At 44.5% G+C, this 21,130-nt stretch overlaps 1 protein-coding gene across 1 annotated transcript in view; it reads left to right on the top strand.

Annotated features, from left to right (window-relative positions):
- Positions 1-231: 231 nt before the first annotated feature.
- LOC311242137 (glycogen phosphorylase, muscle form-like) overlaps positions 232-21,130 on the top strand; it is a gene marked incomplete at both ends in the record, with an annotated part of 173,511 nt that continues 152,612 nt past the window's right edge. The window contains 5 exons of the mRNA XM_084331091.1: positions 232-474; positions 5,266-5,367; positions 6,241-6,319; positions 9,681-9,784; positions 15,150-15,281. Of these exons, the coding sequence (XP_084187217.1) occupies positions 232-474; positions 5,266-5,367; positions 6,241-6,319; positions 9,681-9,784; positions 15,150-15,281 (660 nt within the window). The remainder of the gene's footprint in view (positions 475-5,265; positions 5,368-6,240; positions 6,320-9,680; positions 9,785-15,149; positions 15,282-21,130) is intronic.

Here is a 21,130-nt window from a genome sequence, read left to right as displayed (position 1 = left end):
CCGTACTGTATTGTACCCATTCTGCAATCTGTTAAATAAAGTTTTCATTCATTCATTCATTCAGGTTTCATTTTATTGCTTATATTTATGACTTTCTTCTATTATGCTCCGCCCCCTGCTCAATATTCATAGCCCCGGCGCTTTAAATAGAGGAACACGACCTCCCAGGACTTGGATCTGTGTGCTCCGTCTCTGTTGATATTATAGGTAGCCGTCTCTCGTGCTGTCACCATGTCTAAGCCACTGTCAGACCACGAGAAGAAGAAGCAAATCTCTGTGAGAGGCCTAGCCGGGGTCGAGAATGTCACGGATCTGAAGAATAACTTCAACAGGCACCTCCACTTCACCCTGGTGAAAGACCGAAATGTCGCTACCAAAAGGGATTACTACTTCGCTCTGGCTCACACCGTGCGAGATCACCTGGTCAGCAGGTGGATCCGTACCCAGCAGCACTACTATGAGAAAGATCCCAAAGTAAGTTCATCGTTCATGATGTGCCGTGTGGATATGCATTTGAAGTTATTAGTGTCGCATACAAATTACATTTATGCCCCCGAGAATACAGAATAATAATACTGGGAGAAAAGAAAAGTGCTACTTTCATCCCTGCTGTCCTTTAGTGGGATGACTGTGTTAATCAACATGACATAATCAACTGTCTAATTACCTATAGCCTTCCAATTAACTTCTGACCTAGCCTTTGTTACTATAAGGAAGGGAATGCATGCTTTATAATATTAACATTTTGACAGCTATTCTTCAACTTTACACTTTCAAACATAGTGTAGAGCCCTACAATGTATTTTAACAAATGGCGAGGTACTTCAAGCCTTCAAATATTTTGTGAGACATTCTAAAGGGGTAATATTAGCTTAGTTTCAATATATTTAAACTTTTTTTTATTTGTATTATCTATTTATTTGACCACAATTTGCTCAAAGCAAGTGCCAGTGTCTTGAAATAAGTTAAGTGGTATGCCCTATTTCATGATATTGTCACTCGTTTCACAAAATGCATTGAAACGAGTGAAATTATTTATTTTCTCTTAATTCAATACACAAGACTTAATTTCTTGAATGTTGCAGTGACACAGCTGTGGGATGACATTTAGACGGTATATCTCTAGACCAGCCTGCAGTGTGGTACATTGTGTACTGTTATATAAATCCATTCACCTTATCCCTTCCCCGACCTTCTTGGTGACCTTTGACCTTTCACAAAAAGGTTTTTGGGGCCTCCAAAGGATTCTGGATAGTGTTAGGTTATTCTATATTTCTATATCTATATTATCTCAATGCAAAAGAAAATGTTAATTATAATACAACAGCACACTGCAAAAACATTGATTTGATATGCTGAGTTGTTAATATGCTGTAAGTAAACTTAAAAAAAAAACTTTAAAACAAACCTTACAACAACAAACTTGATGTACTCAAAGGTGCTAGAGATAACATTCAACCACTAGATGTCACACTAGAGCACCATCCTGTGCTTACATAGGATTACATAGAGTGTGATAATTATTGTACACTGTACCATCAAACTGTAACCTAGTTTATACTAGTTGTCAGAAACGTATTCTAGGTTTAACTTTAGGTTGAACAAGAAAATGTTTGCAAGCAAGCCACCATTTTCTTTTTGAAAACAGGAGCAGAAAAACTGGGACCTCTCGACTAGCAGAACTTTTATCCAATCACGTGCATTCCACGTGGGGTAATGGGAAGTAGGGAAGGGATACATTCACACAACATGTACTGTACATAACATGTAAATAACATGTTAAAAAAAATCTGTGGGCCATGTACTGTCTTACAGTCCTAAGGCTTCCTCAGTCCAGCAACACCCCTAAGGAAGACTTGTTGTGTAATTGGGCTAGTTCAAAGAGACCCACTACCTCTCTAACCCTTTCACTACCACACTACAGAAGGTTAACTCTTTCTCTACCACACTACAGAAGGTTAACCTTTCACTACCACACTACAGAAGGTTAACCTTTCACTACCACACTACAGAAGGTTAACCTTTCTGATATCTCCCTCCGGGGGGAAACAAGTAACCACACCCCCAGCTAGACAGAGCGACGGTCGGCTCTGGTGTGGGGGGACAGGCGATTGTCGTTGAGCGACAGACGATCGCATCACCAGGCGACGTCGGTCGTCCGCCGTGTGCAGACCACTTTAGACATAAAAATGGCTTGTTGGAATTTTGACAGATGATTTTGTGCACCCTCAACTAAATATCTCAGAGCGCCTTCAATATTATCTTGAAATAATGTGAGGTGATCTGCCTTATTTCAACATTATTGTTTGGAGAAGGTTTGTGAAACGAGACAAGTTCAGCTGATCTGACCCTAAAATGCGTTTTTAAAGAGATAAATAGGATGGGAAATTGCTTGTAAAGATGGTTATTTCTTTGCGGTGCATTTTGAAAGTAACCTTGACCGAAATGCGTACTCGGAAGGTCTCTTTTGACCTTCTAAGTTCATCGCCTAGTACCAGTGACCCAGACTGAAAAGGTCAAAAGTTATTCCTTTATAGATCACACCTAACTCCAAGGGCGGAAGGAAGGAGGGAGGGCATTAATTTAGCTCTAGGGTTCCTATATCCTTTTGTAGAAATGTATTTATTAAAAACCAATGACTCAAATCACATTGGTTTAACTTTACATCAGAAAGTAGTAGCATTATGACATGCGTGTTTTTAGATGGGTAATATGCATCAATGGCAGGTACTGATGATATAATGGCAAGATCATAGTGAGATCATGTGATTGATCATTAGTAATAAAAAATATATATATTTGTACATTTTAAAGTTCCATTAATTTCCAGATCTCAATCTTTATACATTGCAGATTTGCATATCATTCTTGTACATCTTTGACTGGCTAGTAATATTACTGATATCTAGTGCCATACACAATCTCTCTTAAGGCTATTAAAAGCTCTTAAAAGTTATTGTGGATGTTTCTAGATTTATACTTTTTTACTCTCAATTTCTCACAATTATTTCACCCTTTCTATAAAGACCAGGACATTGCCCAAATCAATTTCAATGGCCTATATTTGCGTACTTTATAGAGAAATACTGTACCATCCTTGTATATATGACCACAAACTATTTTACAATGAATGGGTATCACCCTCAACCTGACCTTTATGGGACCTTTAAGGGTTGCCGTTGCGTAATAATACCCAAAGATATCTACCCCCCCCGCCCCCAAACCTCATCTCCCCTTCTCTCCTCTGTCTCCATTCCGTTCCTCTCCTTCTCTTTTCTTTTAATCTTCTCTCCCTTCCTGCCCCCTTCGCTTTCAGACCCCTGTGGCAAACAAGAGGAGGGAAAAAAGTTTCCAAATGCCAAAGGGTAAAACCCCCCCGGCTCAGGTCTCGAGTGTACAACATGATCTCATGAATAGACCTGCCATAAAGCCACGTCACTAAACCTGAAGAATTCCCTAGAGACAGCTTTCATGTCTTAATACCATCATGGCATCTGCATTTGGTTTAGAGCTTTTATTGTTGACACATTTAGCACTGAATGTCAACCCTTGGTGATTCAGTCTCTCTTAAGGCAGAGATGTTTCATAGAGGTGGAAAAAGTACTGATATTACCCTTCTACCCAAGTAGAAGTAGCCTATTTGTTATTACACTAAAATATGACTTAAAGGAACACGCCAACATTATGGGAAATGCACTTACCGTCTTCTCCAGAGTCAGCCAAGAAGATGGATAGTTACCAATGTTCTCTCTGTGTTCAGTAGAAAGCTATCCGGCTGCAAGTTAGCCTAGCTTAGCACAAATGAATGGAAGCGGATATGGACCAGCTCTGTTCTCAGTTCTGCAATAGATAATCAGTGAGTTGGTTGGATACGGTATGTTCAAGTGATTTTAGAGAGAGAAGAGAGAACGGGGCAATAGTTATTAAAGACGGTGGGGTTCAGGGTTGTTTTCTTTACTAGCAGTGTGACTATAGCTTGTCTTAGAGAGGTGAGAACCACCTTGGAGTTGAGAGAGGAGTTGATGGTTGCGGTCAGGAATGGAAGGATGGCTGGTGCTGTGGTCTGGAGGAGTGGGGAGGGTATCCGGTCCAGCTGGCATGTAGTGGGACGGTTCTGAACATCAGTCTGTAAGGGAGACAAGGTTCCTGTTTCAGCACTTGGAGTGGGTGGGGGTTGGGAGAAGCAGCTGTGGATGTTGGAAGTCCTCCGCAGAGATTGGCGGAGGGTGAGGACATGTTGGCCTGAAGTCTGTCGAGATTCTTAGCCGAGGCCTCAATCTTATGGTGAAAGAAAGAGGCTCAGTGTTGCAGCAGTAAATGTTCATATACTGTAGACGGAATAATAATGCAATATTTCTCACGCTTTAGCTGAACTTACCACTAGGGGTGTTCGATATTGGCTTTTTTACCGATATCCGATATTATACCGATATTGTCCAACTCTTAATTTCCGATATCAACCGATACCGATATATGCGGGGGTCCCCCCCCCCCCCCCCCCAAAAACAGAATAATTTCAGGTAATTAACATTACATATCTCTTGTTGTGGAAATAACACAACATTATGCATACTTTTGACAATAATTTGTTCTTACTTGCTTGCCTGGGTAAATAAAGGTTAAATAAATATGTAAAAAAAAAAAAAAAAGTGTAAAAAAACGATACAGATAATTTCCGATATTACATTTTAATGCCAATATCGGCCGATAATATCGGACATCCCTACTTACCACCCAGGGCCCTCCCCCAGGTCAGGACCCTGGGTAGTCGGTTCCTCTGAGCGCCCTCCCCCAGGTCAGGACCCTGGGTAGTCGGTTCCTCTGAGCGCCCTCCCCCACCTCAGTCAGGACCCTGGGTAGTCAGTTTTTTTGTGTGTATTTTCTTATTTTTTATTACTTGACGTCACTGTATACAATTACCTGTTGCGACCTCTTGGATACTAGAGATGTATGACATTCAGAGGATGGCTTGCCTACAGTAGGTAAAGTACATTGACAATAAGTGGGGTTTTCTGAGCCATTTTCAGAAAAAGAAATCCGGTAGCCAAAATGTGTACACAAATGTTTTTTTGTACAAAATCACAGTATGAACTTTTTCTTGCCGTCTTAATGTGGTATTCTTTTAGATGAATAACGATATGTTATGGAGGTTGTTCCTCCCCATCCATGTTGGTGTTTATCTAGTCTGTTTTAATGTTTTTGGGTTTCTTTATTATTGAAAAATGCTTTCAAATGAATTGACACTTGACTCCTCCCCATGTGCAGCGTGTGTACTACATCTCCCTGGAGTTCTACATGGGTCGTACTCTCCAGAACACCATGGTGAACTTGGCTCTGGAGAACGCCTGCGATGAGGCCACATACCAGGTGAGACCCGGGGCTTGTATAAAGGTTGCATGAGTATTCTCCAGACTTGATTGATTGATTGAACATTTTATTAACAGATTGCAGAATTGGTACAATACAGTACGGCTCAATACACAAAATTGTTAAGGGGATGCAGACCAGAGAAAGACTTTTGTCTTGTTTACATCAGGGTCCCCCATTTTCAATTCATCATAACATTTATGACATACACAACATACAGATATACAGTACGGTTACATCTAGACATTTATGACATACAAGAAGATATACAAATATACAGTCACGGCTCATATGGAAGTCATTGGAGTGAAACTGATTAAATTTTTTTAATTGGAAGCCAAATGGAAGAGACGTGAGGATAGACAATGATGTATGTTTTCACATGTAGTCGTTTTAAAACTAACCAAACTCGGTCCTTTTTTAAAGGAATAGTTCAGATACTTTTGAACGCCTAGCCCTATTTGCTTCATGATGTTGTTGCTCCAACTAGTTGGCCACAAACCAATGCAAAGTCAATGGGGTTGAGCTCCTACCTGTACAAGTTGACTGAAGACAACTGAAATCTACTCCTCAGTTAAACACAACATTAATTTCAGTTGTCTTCAGTCAGGTAGTATAACATACTATAATGGAGTTCTATGGAGAAACCATGGCACTCTCCTGACTACAAGTATAATGGAGCTCTATGGAGAAACCATGGCACTCTCCTGACCTAAAAGTATAATGGAGCTATATGGAGAAACCATGGCACTTATTCACAAGGTCCCCCCGGTGTAAATGTAATCCACCTAACCATATCTAGATGCAATCCGGATACAATATGTGTGAAGGGAGCTTAAGGTAGTGGTATGACGGTTGTCTCGTGTCACGCAGCTGGGTCTTGACATGGAGGAGCTGGAGGACATGGAGGAGGATGCTGGTCTGGGTAACGGTGGTCTTGGTCGTCTGGCCGGTAAGATGCTTCTCTCTCTTCATTGCTTGTTTTTAATGTGAATTAAACTTAGGCCTAGACGCAACTTTGTATATGGTGAGGGCCACAAAATGTCCACAATAAATCTGGGGGGCCGCATTGTTTATTGGCAGTCCCGCCAGTAGTACCCCATCACTCAAATAGCCCATAATAGTCACAGATGTGATAAATAAGGTATATAAACAATTATAATTTGTTGTAACTTTGTTTTTATTCCATTTCAAATGCATTTAGTAATGCAATTTCAACTTTATGAATTTATAAACAGCTGAATTTAAAAGTATTGCTGTGTAACCCCAAATATATACAAAAATGATCAATTATAATTAAGCCTTCTAATAAAATAAATGTATGAACTTAAAGCCCACTGCTCAACAAACACAAAGCAGCATTCCTGCTGCATTTCACTACAACAGTAAATCAAAAGTGCAATAATAAATGATTTTGTTAAATGTATAAACTTTTATCCTGCTACTAAACAAAACGTTATAACACTGAAATGCATGTTATGGATATGAAGCACCCAGGAATGTTTTGTTTAGTAGCAGGATAAAAGTTTATACATTTAACAAAATAATTTATTATTGCACTTTTGATTTACTGTTGTAGTGAAATGCAGCAGGAATGCTTGTTTGTGTTATAGTGTTATCTGAACACTACAAAAGTAAACAAGTAAAGTGCAAGTAAAGTAAAGTGCAATACTACATGCCTCCCATTGACCCTTTATCAAACTGGCATGACATTCACCCTCGCCCCACAGTGGGTCAATAATGGTTATAATAATAATAATAATAATAATAATAATAATAATAATAATAATAATAATAATAATAATAATAATAATAATAATAATAATGGTCCCCTCTCTACACCTCTTCATCATCTCCTCCCCCCCCCTGTCTTTAATGAGACACTTGTTGTCTCTCTTGTTGGCGCACAATAGCAGGAATGTCAACTTCAATGTTTGTGCATGCGATCTGCATCAGATGAAATAATGTTTCATCTGACAGCCTGTTTCTCTCCTTTGACTTGATGTGCTTCATGTTTGAGAAATTGCTCTCACATATGTATGTGCTCCCAAACATACTGGCCATAGAGAGGGCAAAGTCCCTGAGGAGTGGGAAGCGGGGCTCAGGTAGCAGTTTCCAAAACGAAATTCCCCTCTCATTTCTCTTTGCTTGAAAAAAAGGATCTGACTGTAGCTCGCACAGTTCAAGCTGCAGTTTAAGGTGCGAAGTGATATCCGTGAGGAAGGCCATGTCACAGAGAAACGCTGTATCTCTGAGTTTAGTGCAGTATGCGCTTGTGTCGCTCGTCAGTTGCTCATCCAAGAATGTGGGGATTTCTTTACGCAGCGCAAAAACCTCTCCAAGCACTTCCCACGGCTCAGCCATTGGATTTCTGTGTGTAGCTCAGTGTCCATCTCTTCCAAAAAGGAGACAAACTTTCAATGGTTTAGTAACCTGTTGCCTCCACAAATTAGATTGGTAACCTTGGTAACCAAATCCATAACATGGCTGTAGTCAAGCTTCTTGGCACAGAGAGCCTCCTATATCGGATAAAAAAAAAAAAAAAAAAGATTTAACGACTCTCGCATATAATTTGACTACACTCGACTCGCATTGGTCATTATTAGTGACCCACAATAGATGGAAATTATGTTAGCGAACTTACCTGATGTATAATGCAGTGCAGCATTGGACACTCAACGCCACTCTGCCTTAGAAGCCTGGCGAATCCTGTGCGTTTTCCTTTCATTGCGGGTGCTCCATCGGTAACAACAGCCGACAGTTTATCAAAACCCCTATATTGCTGCGGCACTTTCAACAGCGTTGAATATGTCCACACTAGGGCTGACCCCTATTAGTCAAATAGTCGACTAATCGATCGAAAGGAGCCATAGTCGACTGCCAACTCTTCTTAGTCGAATTTTTTTTTTTTTTTTTTTTTTTTTTTATATATTGGCCTGGGGCCGCATGGAACGTCGGTGAGGGCCGCATGCGGCCCGCGGGCCGCCAGTTGCCCCTCCCTGGCCTAGACAGTAGACAGTATTATATATTGTTTGTTTTTCAAAATCCAGGACAAGTATTTCTTATAAGAAGGGAGTTGTGGACTACTGTACATATAATACACAATGCATTTAAAGCTAGCAGCAATACAACCACTTTGGGGGGCATCACTGGACTCAGTAGAGTCTTTTTTTCAGTAAGCCCCACCCCTTGTACTGTAGCCCCACCCCCTTTCATAACTCATAGACCTCTCACATGGTCACGTCATTATAACGAGCCCTGGTGCATAATTAGTCTTTTCCTTTCCCGTTTACCAGTAATTCTGTCCTTGATGCTGCATGTGGGTTTAATGGGAAATAAAATAGCGTTTCACCAAAAGATTTTATGTTTTGTTAACGTTTCCATTTTGAAAAGCCAAATTGCTAACCCTGAATGACCAGATGTTGCAGAGAAGGCACTAACGCTGGTGACGTCGGGTGACCGGATCTGCTTAAAATAAGAAAATCCATTGCCTTATCATAAAGATGCATGTATATTAGAAGGCTTTGTAGACAGACATAAGGTACATGATGGAGAAGTGCAATTTGTCAAAATGATAAATATTGGCATGCCAATGCATCACAACAAATATCCACACCAATTGGCCTGACGATGGCGCTATAGTCAAAGGTCAACATGTCCAACTATGAAAAGTCATAACTCATACACAAAGTCCAATTGACAGATTCTGTACACTTATAACCGCCCATGTCCGCCATATTGGATTTGGTGTTTTTTTTTTTTTTTTTTTTTACTTTTTCCTATACTACTAGCTTGCAGGGGTGTAAAAAGTACCCAGAAATTATACTATTCTTCTAATAGCAGGTGTTTAATCAAAGATCCCCGCTTTCTAGTCTTGCACAAGGACCAAGCATGGGTATGGGCGGGTTCATTTTCCATTGATGGGGATTTGATTGGCTGTTTTTAAATAAAGTGTGGCCGCAGGATTAATAACATTAACGTTAGTTCGGCCAGAGAAACAAATATACTAATTTAAATGGTTGGACCTGCGAGATTTGTACTTTGTAGGTCTGAATTTTAAATGTAAGGAGTAAAAAGTGTGTTTTTTTTCCTCTGAAATGTAATTGAGTACAAGTATACAAACCTAATAATACTTGAGTAAAGTACAAATCCCCAAAAACAGTACTTAAGTATTGTAACAAAGTACAATTACTCAAGTACTTTACACCCCTGCTAGCTTGTCCACATGGCTGTTTGACTGTATGGTGTTCACTGACTTGCTACATTTGCTGACTTAGTCTAAGGTTTATATCTCTCCTTTCTCTGGCCCTCAGCCTGTTTCCTGGACTCCATGGCTTCTCTTGGGCTGGCTGCCTATGGCTACGGTATCCGTTATGAGTTTGGTATCTTCAACCAGAAAATCCAGAACGGCTGGCAGGTGAGACATTCTTCCGTTTTCTCGGGACTCATGCTCTTCTTGGGCAGTACGTCCCTGCAGCCTTATTTCTTTTAATTCGCACATCTATTCTTGATTATTACAACCACAGTGCTGAGTGCTGTGGGGGGGTGTTGCGATCACTCCTGTCCATGTGTCTTGTCTGTCTGCACCAGCCATAATTCCTACAGCTCTTATTAGTGGGGCGGCATAGCTAACCTATCGTTCAATTTGTGATAAAAGCACCAAATTTGGTACATATTTAGCTTAATATATTTAGAAAGGATATGGATATTGGGGCATTGCAGATTGGCATTCTGGTGACCATGGTAACCATTTCCAAAAATGGCTGCCAGAGATTACTGGCATAGAACACTTTGGCTATTGTTTCCACATTTTTAACACCACAAATAGTATTTACATATATACAACTTAAAGTGAAGAACATGTTTTATTAATTTTGTTTTTATAACCGTTATATATATATATATATATATATATATATATATATATATATATATATATATATATATATATATATATATATATATATATATATATATATATATAAAAAGATTTCCAACAAATATACAACTATTTACAAAAAAATTACAAAACAGTATCAAACATTTTCCTTTTTAACCCCCCCCCCCCCCACACACAAAATGGTGATGGGCCTATTGCCTGATTAAACTGTAGCGAAGAATGGTTCCACAGGGTTCAACTGGCACATTCTCCATCACAGAAGCAGAGGCCTGTGCACTGAAGTGCAGCCTTCTTGCACCTATAGAATAGAATAGAAATACTTTTATTATCCTGAGGGAAATTTGACACTGCAAATCGCTCAACATTAAACATTTAGACAGAACAGGTCACGAATAAGAATAACAAAACAAATCAAATTGCCTAAGATAAGAGTAGAATAAAATAGAATAAAAATGGAATAAAATATACAGTAAATAAATACAGTAAAAATATACTGAGGTCTACAGTATGTGTAGTATTGCACAGTGCTGTTTCAAAAGTACCTGCAGCGCTTTTTGCAACCACTCTTGCAGCCACAAGAGATCAGCTCGTGGCAGAACTGGGATCCAGCGGGCATAGTTGGTATGGTCCAGAGCGAAGAACCAGGGGATGAGTTCTGTCAGAGCATCGAGGTACATGCTGAAGGAGGACTGCCGCAGGGATCTCACATAGACCAGTAAACACAGCTCCAATGACATGACTGTTGCCCAGTACTGGAACTGAGGGCAGCTCTCCTCCCTCCTTGAGCACCATTCATCAAACCCCAAAGGTACATCTTCTGTATCTGTATCACAGCCCGATACTGCAGGACATATAGTGCAGCCACTGTGACTTGGTGGGCACGTCTGGTGCGAGCAACATGTGCTGCACGCAAGAAGGAGTCAGCAGTGCCTGCTGTTGTGATCTCTGCTTGTACCAGTGCCTCAACCCAGCCACTGCCTTTCAACCAATCACCCAGGGTCTTCAGAGCTGCCATCTCTATATGCAGGCCGCCAAACATCACAACAAATTTGTCTTCCCCATACATCTCTGGCCACTTCCACTGAATCTGCTTGGCAATAGCATACAGGGGTTGATCAAATGTTACTACTGGTGTCTGCCCAGAATTCAGATGTTGAACTGCATTTCTGACTACATCCATGGAGTGTTTGATCATTGCCACTGTGTGGGCACTCTCGTGGAACAGGGGTAGTAGGGCACTTGGGCAGATTACTTTTCTTCCAGCAAGCTGTTGACTTGCATGGTATGCAGCCCAGGACATGTTGTCCACACTCTGATTCACAGAGTTCTCTTCATCACTCTTCCGCACATTTTCTAGCCAGCAGTACTCTTCCTTGATGTTATGGTCAGAGTTTTCCCTGCTCAGAGATGCCACAGTGCTAGGTGGTACAGGTGCCTTTGCGGTGCTACGGACAACTGGTGGGACTTCTGTGTAGTAGCTTGGCAAATGGCCTACTGTCTTTTGGCTTCCACACCCTCCAACAATCACAATGCTGCGGTCAACTCCTTGACCTGCAAATGTAGGGTGTTGAAGGAGTGAAATACCTGTGCCAAACAAACTACAAAGAATCATCAATAAATCCTCAAAAATAATCCGTCTCTCGAATCACTCCACACAGCCAAATCACAATCAGGAGAGCCAGAAAAATCATCTCTGACCCCACTCACCCAGCACACCACATCTTCCAGCTGCTGCCCTCCGGGAGGCGCTACAGATCCTTGACCACCAAAACAGCCCGTTTCAAAAACAGCTTCTTCCCCACTGCCATACGGACACTGAACTCCCTGTAGTACCCCCCCCCCCCCCCCCCCCCCCCGCAACCCCCCTTACCTCTGCTGACATGGACATAAACTCTGAACTGTAATCTATGTAATTGTGTTTTCTTCTAACTGCATGTAGTATGTACGTTGTAAGTGATGTTATATGTTATATGTTTTATGTTGGAACTGCAATGCACTGAAACCAAATTCCACCAGCCTGGCTGGGTGGTCATTAAAGAAATTGATTGATTGATTGATTGATTGATGAAAGGACTCCTTTGAGGTAGTTGAGCTCGGGTTATGGTCAATATTATCAACCGCAGCAGTTGTGAAGACGTCACCACACATCTTAGCAGGGCAGACTACCTGTTCCTTATGGAACTGCTGGATGGCAGTTTCTCCTAGCTGGGCTGACAGACGAAGCACACGGTCATACGTGATACTGACCCCCACATGTGAAAGCCGGTCTACAAGTTCCCTTTTCCTGGTTTGGGCATGGACCATCAGGCCTATATACATCGGTAAAGGTGTTTCCTGAGCAATGCTGTGTCTGACGCTGGCAAATGTTGTGGGTACTTCAAGCCGTCTGTGCTTGACACTGTTAAACTTTAGCAGCTGTGCGAGGGTTAGGGCTGCTGAAGTAGCTGGATACTCACTCTGGTCTCTGATGCTTGGACCTTCAAGGACCATGTTTACCAGAGCCAGCAGTAGGTTTGGCACAGAGTTTCTTTGGCAGCCTTCTTGGAACCCTGTGAAGGGTTTCTGCTCATCAAACATGTGTCTACGCACAATTCTTGCAGCCTGAGTCAGGTGCACAGCATCACTGTCACTGTCCCATTCACATGCCTTTGTCAGGGCTGCACCAATGTTATCAGATAATGTGAGAAGGACATCCCGCCCCTGGGTCTGAGCTTGCAGATCTGGAATCTGAGCCAAGAGTCTTTCCTTCAATCTTGTAGTGTTCACTCTAGCATCAAGCTTAATGCCAAGCTGCTCCATCCTCAACTTGTATAGGTGAGCCAGATCAGCCAGCTTGAAGACTGGTGCAGTGCTGTCATCAAGGCATGCTTCCTCGATGTACATGACGACTTCAGCAAAAGCGATTCCTGATAGCACTTTTTCATTGTTGGTTCCCTGCATTTCTTGAGTTTTATGTTTTCTGGCACGGTTGTAGAGGCCCACCAAGCATTTGCGGTGATATTTTGAATCAAGTGCAACCATATCTCCTGGACTAAGTCGAGCCAGCAGTTCTGTGTCCTGTAAGAGCTCTGCACATGTCCGAACTCGGTTGTCTATCTGAAACGTTGCTGCCTCATGTAAACCCTCAGTGCCAGCTGGCTTGCAACAGAAAAAACAGTGTGCTTCCTGTGCTGGTTTCTCAGTGATAGAAGTACTACTCCTGGTGCGTTTAGTTTTGCCTGCAATGGTTTCATCGTTGTCTGTACTGGTAGACTTATTCAGAGCTCTCTTCTCGGCCCGTTGAATCATTGTCTTGTTGAAGCCCAGCCTGCACAATTGATGCCACCGAGCATTGTTGACAACCAGAGCAGCTTCAAGCCCCTCACCTTCATCTAGTTTCTATATCTGTATATTTCTATGTAGTTCATTCAGTTCATTCATTTTCAGGAGACTGCCAGCTAACAACGTGTATGCGCTCCCAGCATCCTTCCTCTTCGTAAGCATTGGGTTGGTCAGTGTCTCATTATGGTCTTGTTGGCAGAGGACACACAGTGACCAGTTGATCTTGTTTGCAGGCTGTGAATTAGAAGATGTTGAGGGTGTTGGACACCCTGTGTCTTTTAGCAGAAACCTTTTTGACATGGTCAATTAGTCACCACCATCACCACTATCTTGATTATTATGTGACCTGAAATAATACAAACATCACAGATTCAGTACAACATTAGTCAAAAAGAACATCTTATATTTTAGAACTAATAAATTGTAGAACTAGTACTATAGTACTAATACTCTATTACTATTAACCTCTTAAACCCTTAAGCCCGATGGGGCCCTGTACCGGGCCAAGATTTATTTCACATCATAAATAGATCAATACAGTCCGTATTAATTAATGTAGCATTTTTTTTTCTTCAAATGTAGCCAAGAGTAAAGACCCTAACCCTAGCAAAACAGCAGTCAAAGTGTATATTTTCAGCACTACGTTTGTTTACCAATGATTTTACAGTAGATTTCATTCACAGTATTTGCTACATGCTAATGTTGCATTCCATTTGCTTGGGAAGTCAGTAGCTTGGAATATCATGACATCTGAGTCGACCATGCTTGTCAGGGTGCAGGGCAGAGAGAGAGGGAGCGAGAGAAGTGTGGTTATGTAGTTGCTGTACTGTAGTTGGGTGTGGCTCAGTAGTGGCTATTTAGTTGCTGTACTGTAGTTAGATGTAGCTCAGTGTGGTTATGTAGTTGCTGTACTGTAGTTAGATGTAGCTCAGTGTGGTTATGTAGTTGCTGTACTGTAGTTGGGTGTGGTTATGTAGTTGCTGTACTGTAGTTGGATGTAGCTCAGTGTGGTTATGTAGTTGCTGTACTGTAGTTGGGTGTGGTTATGTAGTTGCTGTACTGTAGTTGGGTGTGGTTATGTAGTTGCTGTACTGTAGTTGGGTGTGGTTATGTAGTTGCTGTACTGTAGTTGGGTGTGGTTATGTAGTTGCTGTACTGTAGTTGGATGTGGTTATGTAGTTGCTGCACTGTAGTTGGGTGTGGTTATGTAGTTGCTGTACTGTAGTTGGATGTAGCTCAGTGGTGGCTAGTAGGGCTACTGACGTAGCTGATGTCTCCACCCAGATGGAGGAGAGCAGCACTTGTAGGCTTGGCTCACTCACACCACATGTCTGCGGTGTCATTCTAGTTTATTGATTTATTTCCTTGATTTTTAGACACAATTACATTTGATAAAAGACGAAGAGTAGCAAGTGCAGCAGGAAATGAGAAACCCAAGAGGGGCTTTTAGCAAATACCTTGTGATGAACATGAAAATTCAGTGTATTTGGGAGCGATATCTATAGTGACACGTCTCGGCTTTACTCAACTGGATCCAATGATCAATTGTTTTGCTGTTCAGGTTGAAGAGGCTGATGATTGGCTGCGTTATGGCAACCCCTGGGAGAAGGCCCGCCCTGAATACATGCGTCCAGTCCACTACTACGGCAGAACTGAGCACCATCCTGATGGCGTGAAATGGGTTGACTGTCAGGTATGTATGCCAAGATAATACACTGATGATAACACGGAGCATTCAATTATTCATGTTGTGTATATGACAAGATAATACACAGATAACAGCATTATTAATTATTAATGATGTGTATAAGACAAGATAATACACTGATAACACAGAGCATTATTAATTCTGTGTATATGACAAGATAATACACTGATAACAGCATTATTAATGATGTGTATATGACAAGATAATACACTGATAACATGGAGCATTATTACATGATCTGTTGATCATAATACATTATATTATTTATTTACAAATAAATGTTGGTGTTTAAAGGTAGAATCTAATGTCAAAACGGTGACCTCTAGGCAATGCTAGTCGAGGTCAGTGGGGTCTGTTAGCCTAGCTGTTAGCATGTCTCTGAAAAAAGAGTGTAACACATTTCAAACAATTGTCCTAACCATTTCACTGTCAGAATGCAGGTAGGTGAATTCCAATGGGTGAAGGCAATCACAGAGACAGAGAGTGTTTACTCTTGAACAGGTTCGACTTTAATAGTAAGAACACAGAGTAAATTCTAAGAGAGAACAAGTGCTAATAGCACAAGTGGAAAATAAGGTAAATGGGAGCTTATTGGAGGTCCAGAGTAGAACCGTCCGCGTTATCCCCGAACGCAATTAGTGAAGACCTGACAATGGACAAGCAGAAGAGAGGTATGTTACATAGACACCAAATACCAACATTCCACACACACCCCCGTGACAGCCAATCAGGAACCACCCCTAAGTGACAGCACTAATTGACAGGGAAATGACAGGTGACAAGCCCAGTGACATATGCCAGGAATGTGGGTGGTCACCGACCGAGGTCGGTGTCCAGAACGTAACAGTACCCTCCCCCGACGAACGGCACCAGACGTTCACCTAGGAGCCTCGGGATTCAGCCGCCGGAAATCAACGATCAGGCTGGGATCTAAAATATCCCTTTGAGGCACCCAAGAACGCTCTTCTATCCCGTACCCCTCCCAATCCACCAAGAACTGAAACCCCCTACCCCTCCGCCTACAACCCAGTATCCTCCGCACCGTGTAAATGGGTTGACCGCCAATAAACCGGGGCGGAGGAACCACAGGCAGTGGCGGGGCCAAGGGCGATGAGAGGAATGGCTTCAACAGGGACACATGAAACGTCGGATGAACCCTCATAGAGCTCGGAAGTCGTAGCTTGTAAGCCACTGGATTAACCCGATGAATCACTTTAAATGGTCCTATAAAGCGAGGAGCCAGCTTCTTGGATTCCACCCGGAGAGGGAGATCCCGGGTGGAAAGCCAAACCCGCTGCCCTGGACGGTAAACTGGAGCCGGACGACGCTTACGGTTAGCCTGCCGTTGGGTACTAACCGAAACCTTCTGTAGCGCCTTCCGAACCTGTTTCCACGTCCTGCGACAGCGAGCCACATGTGCCTGGGCCGAGGGCACCTCCGCCTCCTGCTCCTGCTCGGGAAACAGAGGAGGTTGAAAACCATACTGGCACTGAAAGGGAGACATACCGGTAGAAGAGGAGAGAAGGGTATTATGCGCGTACTCAGCCCAAGCCAACCTCCTACTCCACGTTGCCGGACTACCGGCAACGTAACATCTCAAGACCCCCTCCAAATCCTGGTTGACCCTCTCCGTCTGCCCGTTCGACTGTGGATGGAACCCAGACGACAGACTGACAGAGGCGCCGAGGCCGGCGGCAAACGCCTTCCAGAACCTGGAGGCGAACTGAGGACCGAGGTCCGACACGATATCTACTGGCAGCCCGTGGACCCGAAAGACATGCTGTATAATTAAATCAGCAGTCTCCCGGGCCGAAGGAAGCTTGGGGAGAGGGACAAAGTGAGCCGCCTTAGAGAACCGATCCACCACCACCAAGATGGTGGTGAATCCGTCCGAAAGGGGAAGACCAGAAATAAAGTCCAGAGATATGTGTGACCAGGGTCGTTTAGGAATAGGAAGTGGTCGGAGGAGACCCGCCGGTGCCCGTCGAGAGGTCTTACTACGTGCGCACACCGGACAGGCCGCCACAAAGGAACGCGTATCCCCCTCCACTGTCGGCCACCAGAACCTCCTACGGATAAATTCCAGGGTCCTGGTTGCCCCTGGGTGGCTGGTGAGGGATGACGCATGTGCCCACTGTAGCAAGCGTGAGCGCGCCACCTTGGGAACATACGACCGTCCCGGAGGACCCCCACCAGGATCGGGCTCCCGCGTTAGCGCCGACCTTACCACCTTCTCTATGCCCCAAGACACGGGTGCCAAAATCAAGGCCGGTGGAATAATGGGATGGGGCTGCTCCTCCCGACCAGGAAGATCAAACTGGCGCGACAACGCGTCAGGTTTGATATTCTTGGAGCCGGGTCTATAGGAGATGGTATATCGAAATCGTGTGAAGAACAACGTCCACCTGGCCTGGCGAGCGTTAAGGCGTTTAGCCCCTTGGATGTAAGCCAAGTTCTTATGATCAGTCCAAATAATGAAAGGATGTGCCGCCCCCTCTAACCAATGTCTCCACTCCTCCAGTGCCAATTTGATCGCCAATAACTCCCGATTACCCACGTCGTAATTACGCTCGGCTGGTGACAGACGGCGAGAAAAAAAAGCACACGGGTGCACTTTCCCATCCTTTAAGCATCTCTGAGAGAGCACCCCCCCCACCGCGACGTCAGAGGCATCCACCTCCACAATGAACGGAACCTCCGCGTCATGGCGGATCAATACAGGAGCGGATGTAAAACGACGTTTAAGATCGCAGAAGGCCGACTCAGCCCTAGGCGACCATTCAAAGCCAGGGAGAGAGGCCTTAGTGAGAGCTGTTAAGGGATTGGCTAAGGCGCTAAAATTGCGAATAAAGCGCCTGTAAAAATTTGCAAAGCCCAAAAACCGTTGTAACCCCTTGAGCGACGAAGGCCGTGGCCAGTCCAAAACTGCACTCACCTTGGCTGGATCCATGCGCAGATCGCCCTTCGTCAACACAAAGCCCAGGAAGGACACGGTGTCCGTGTGAAACACACACTTCTCAGCCTTAACGAATAGTTGATGCTTGAGGAGACGGTCTAGCACCTCCCGAACGTGCATTTGGTGTTGCACCATATCGCGAGAAAAAATCAGGATATCATCTAAGTAGACAAACACCGACACCCCAATCAAGTCTCGCAGCACGTCGTTAACCAGGGCTTGGAAGACTGCCGGAGCATTAGCCAAACCAAAGGGCATGACCAAATACTCATAGTGCCCATTGGGTGTGTTAAATGCAGTCTTCCACTCGTCTCCCTCTCTAATCCTGACCAGGTTGTATGCATTACGTAAGTCAAGTTTAGAAAAGACCTGTGCCCCCTGTAAGCACTCAAAGGCCGTGTCCATGAGGGGTAAAGGATATCGGTTCTTGATGGAAACGTCATTCAATCCCCTATAATCAATGCATGGGCGCTGATCCCCATCTTTTTTATCAACGAAGAAGAAGCCAGCGCCGGCAGGGGAAGTGGAAGGGCGTATGTGCCCCGCAAGCAATGCTTCCTCTATGTAGGTGTTCATGGCCAAGGTTTCGGGGCGTGAGAGAGAGAACATTCGCCCGCGAGGCGGGGAGGTACCGGGTAGAAGATTAATGGGACAGTCGTATGATCTATGAGGCGGAAGTGCTTTAGCACGCGTCTTGCTAAAAACGTCCGCCAGGTCCCAATAGATCTCAGGCACCCCTATTAAATCGGGATTAGAGGGTAGATCAGAATCTGCCACGCTCCCCACCATCCTGGAGAAAGAGGGAGGAGACAAAAGAGAAGAGGGGGGGGGAGACAAGGGTTTGGGCAAACTCCCGCTGACGATCGACTTGACGTCGGCCGCCGTTGAGAGTTCGCCCGTGCTCCAATTAATGACACGAACACATGACGACAACCAGGGATGACCCAACACCATGACAGAATAGGGGGAAAAGATGACAAAAAATGTAACCCATTCCCACTCCCCACCCTCCACCCGGATGTGTAAGGGAACTGTGCGCTGGGTGACGCTCCCACTGCCCAGAGGCCGACCGTCCAGGGCATAAACTGGTAAGGGAACCCCTAAATCCTCCACTGGGGTTCCCCACTCCTTCACCAATCCCACGTGAATAAAATTGCCCGCCGCCCCTGAGTCAATGAGAGCCTTAGTTCCCCTAATGTCACCCCCACAGTTGATCGCCACCTCAAAAAATGTACGAGAATCCGTGGTTTTGGCAGGAATGAGCCCACCTGCTGGCGCCTTTTCGAAGCCCGACGGCTCACCTTCCATCCCCGATTGGCGCCGAGCCGATACAGCCTGGACCCGACAGCTGCCGAAGCGGTGACCGGTGCGGCCGCACCGGAAGCAGCGTCGCTCTTTGATGAAGCGCTGCCTCTCATTGTCCGAGAGCGACAGCGCTCCAAGCTGCATGGATTCATCACCCAGTGGCCCACTCGTGTAATGCATGGAATTATCAACACCAGGAGAAGAAGGAAAACATACCTGGGGCTGGGTGTTTTTGACATGCTCCTTCTCCCTCTCCCGGTGCCGATTGTCCATCTTGATGGTGGTGTTGATCAGCACTTCCAGCTGCTCGGGGATCTCACGCGCGGAGAGCGCATCTCGCATCCGCGCTGAGAGTCCCCTGACGAACAGAACCATGCAGACGTTCTCCGCCCAAGCTGTCTCCCGAGCCAAGATCCGAAAATTGATAGCATAAGCTGCGACCGTGCGGAGGCCCTGCCGGCAGTCGAGAAGACGACCACCAGCCTCGAAGATCGAGAGTACCCGGGAAGTATCGAATACTCTTCTCAATTCCCAGACTGTCGCAGATTATCGCCCCTGCTTCTAATTCCGCCGTAGCCCAGGAGAGAGCTTGACCGGTGAGCAGTGTGATAATATACGCTACCTGCGCTGTCTCCGATGGAAATGATCGTGGTTGCAGCCGGAAAACGAGTAGACACTGGGTGATGAATTCCCGACAACCATCCGGTGATCCGTCATAGCGAGCGGGCGCCTGCAGATGTGGTTCGCGGGACCGCTCCTGGACCCCGAACACCCCCCGACTCTCCTCTGCGTGGAGCGCTGCTTCTCCCGCCGCCGACTGAACACCAGCCACTCCTTCTTGGGCTTGTCGGGCTGTGGCCAACGCCGACTGCGCCACCGCTTGGGATGATCCGACGACCCCATTGAGTCGGATTAACTCGGCGCTGACCAGCTGCTGATGTTCCTCCATCCGTGTCTGGGCTGCTCCCTGCGTCCGGAGCATCTCCATGATGGCCTCCATGGAATTCTGATGGTCAGGTCTTCTGTCAGAATGCAGGTAGGTGAATTCCAATGGGTGAAGGCAATCACAGAGACAGAGAGTGTTTACTCTTGAACAGGTTCGACTTTAATAGTAAGAACACAGAGTAAATTCTAAGAGAGAACAAGTGCTAATAGCACAAGTGGAAAATAAGGTAAATGGGAGCTTATTGGAGGTCCAGAGTAGAACCGTCCGCGTTATCCCCGAACGCAATTAGTGAAGACCTGACAATGGACAAGCAGAAGAGAGGTATGTTACATAGACACCAAATACCAACATTCCACACACACCCCCGTGACAGCCAATCAGGAACCACCCCTAAGTGACAGCACTAATTGACAGGGAAATGACAGGTGACAAGCCCAGTGACATATGCCAGGAATGTGGGTGGTCACTGACCGAGGTCGGTGTCCAGAACGTAACATTTCACCCTATTACTTCAGTGACTCATGTTGCAATGACCCTGACCTCAACCAGCTGGGATGTTAGTCAGCTAGGTATGGCTATATATATAAATGTAGTATATGTAAATAGTAACGGTACATTTTCTCTTGG

Source organism: Notolepis coatsorum (genome assembly GCF_963971535.1).
Source record: "Notolepis coatsorum genome assembly, chromosome: 15".
Classification (NCBI taxonomy): Eukaryota; Metazoa; Chordata; class Actinopteri; order Aulopiformes; family Paralepididae; genus Notolepis; species Notolepis coatsorum.
The sequence above is the reverse complement of the archived record's forward strand: the minus strand, read 5'-3'. Positions and strand labels throughout refer to the sequence as shown.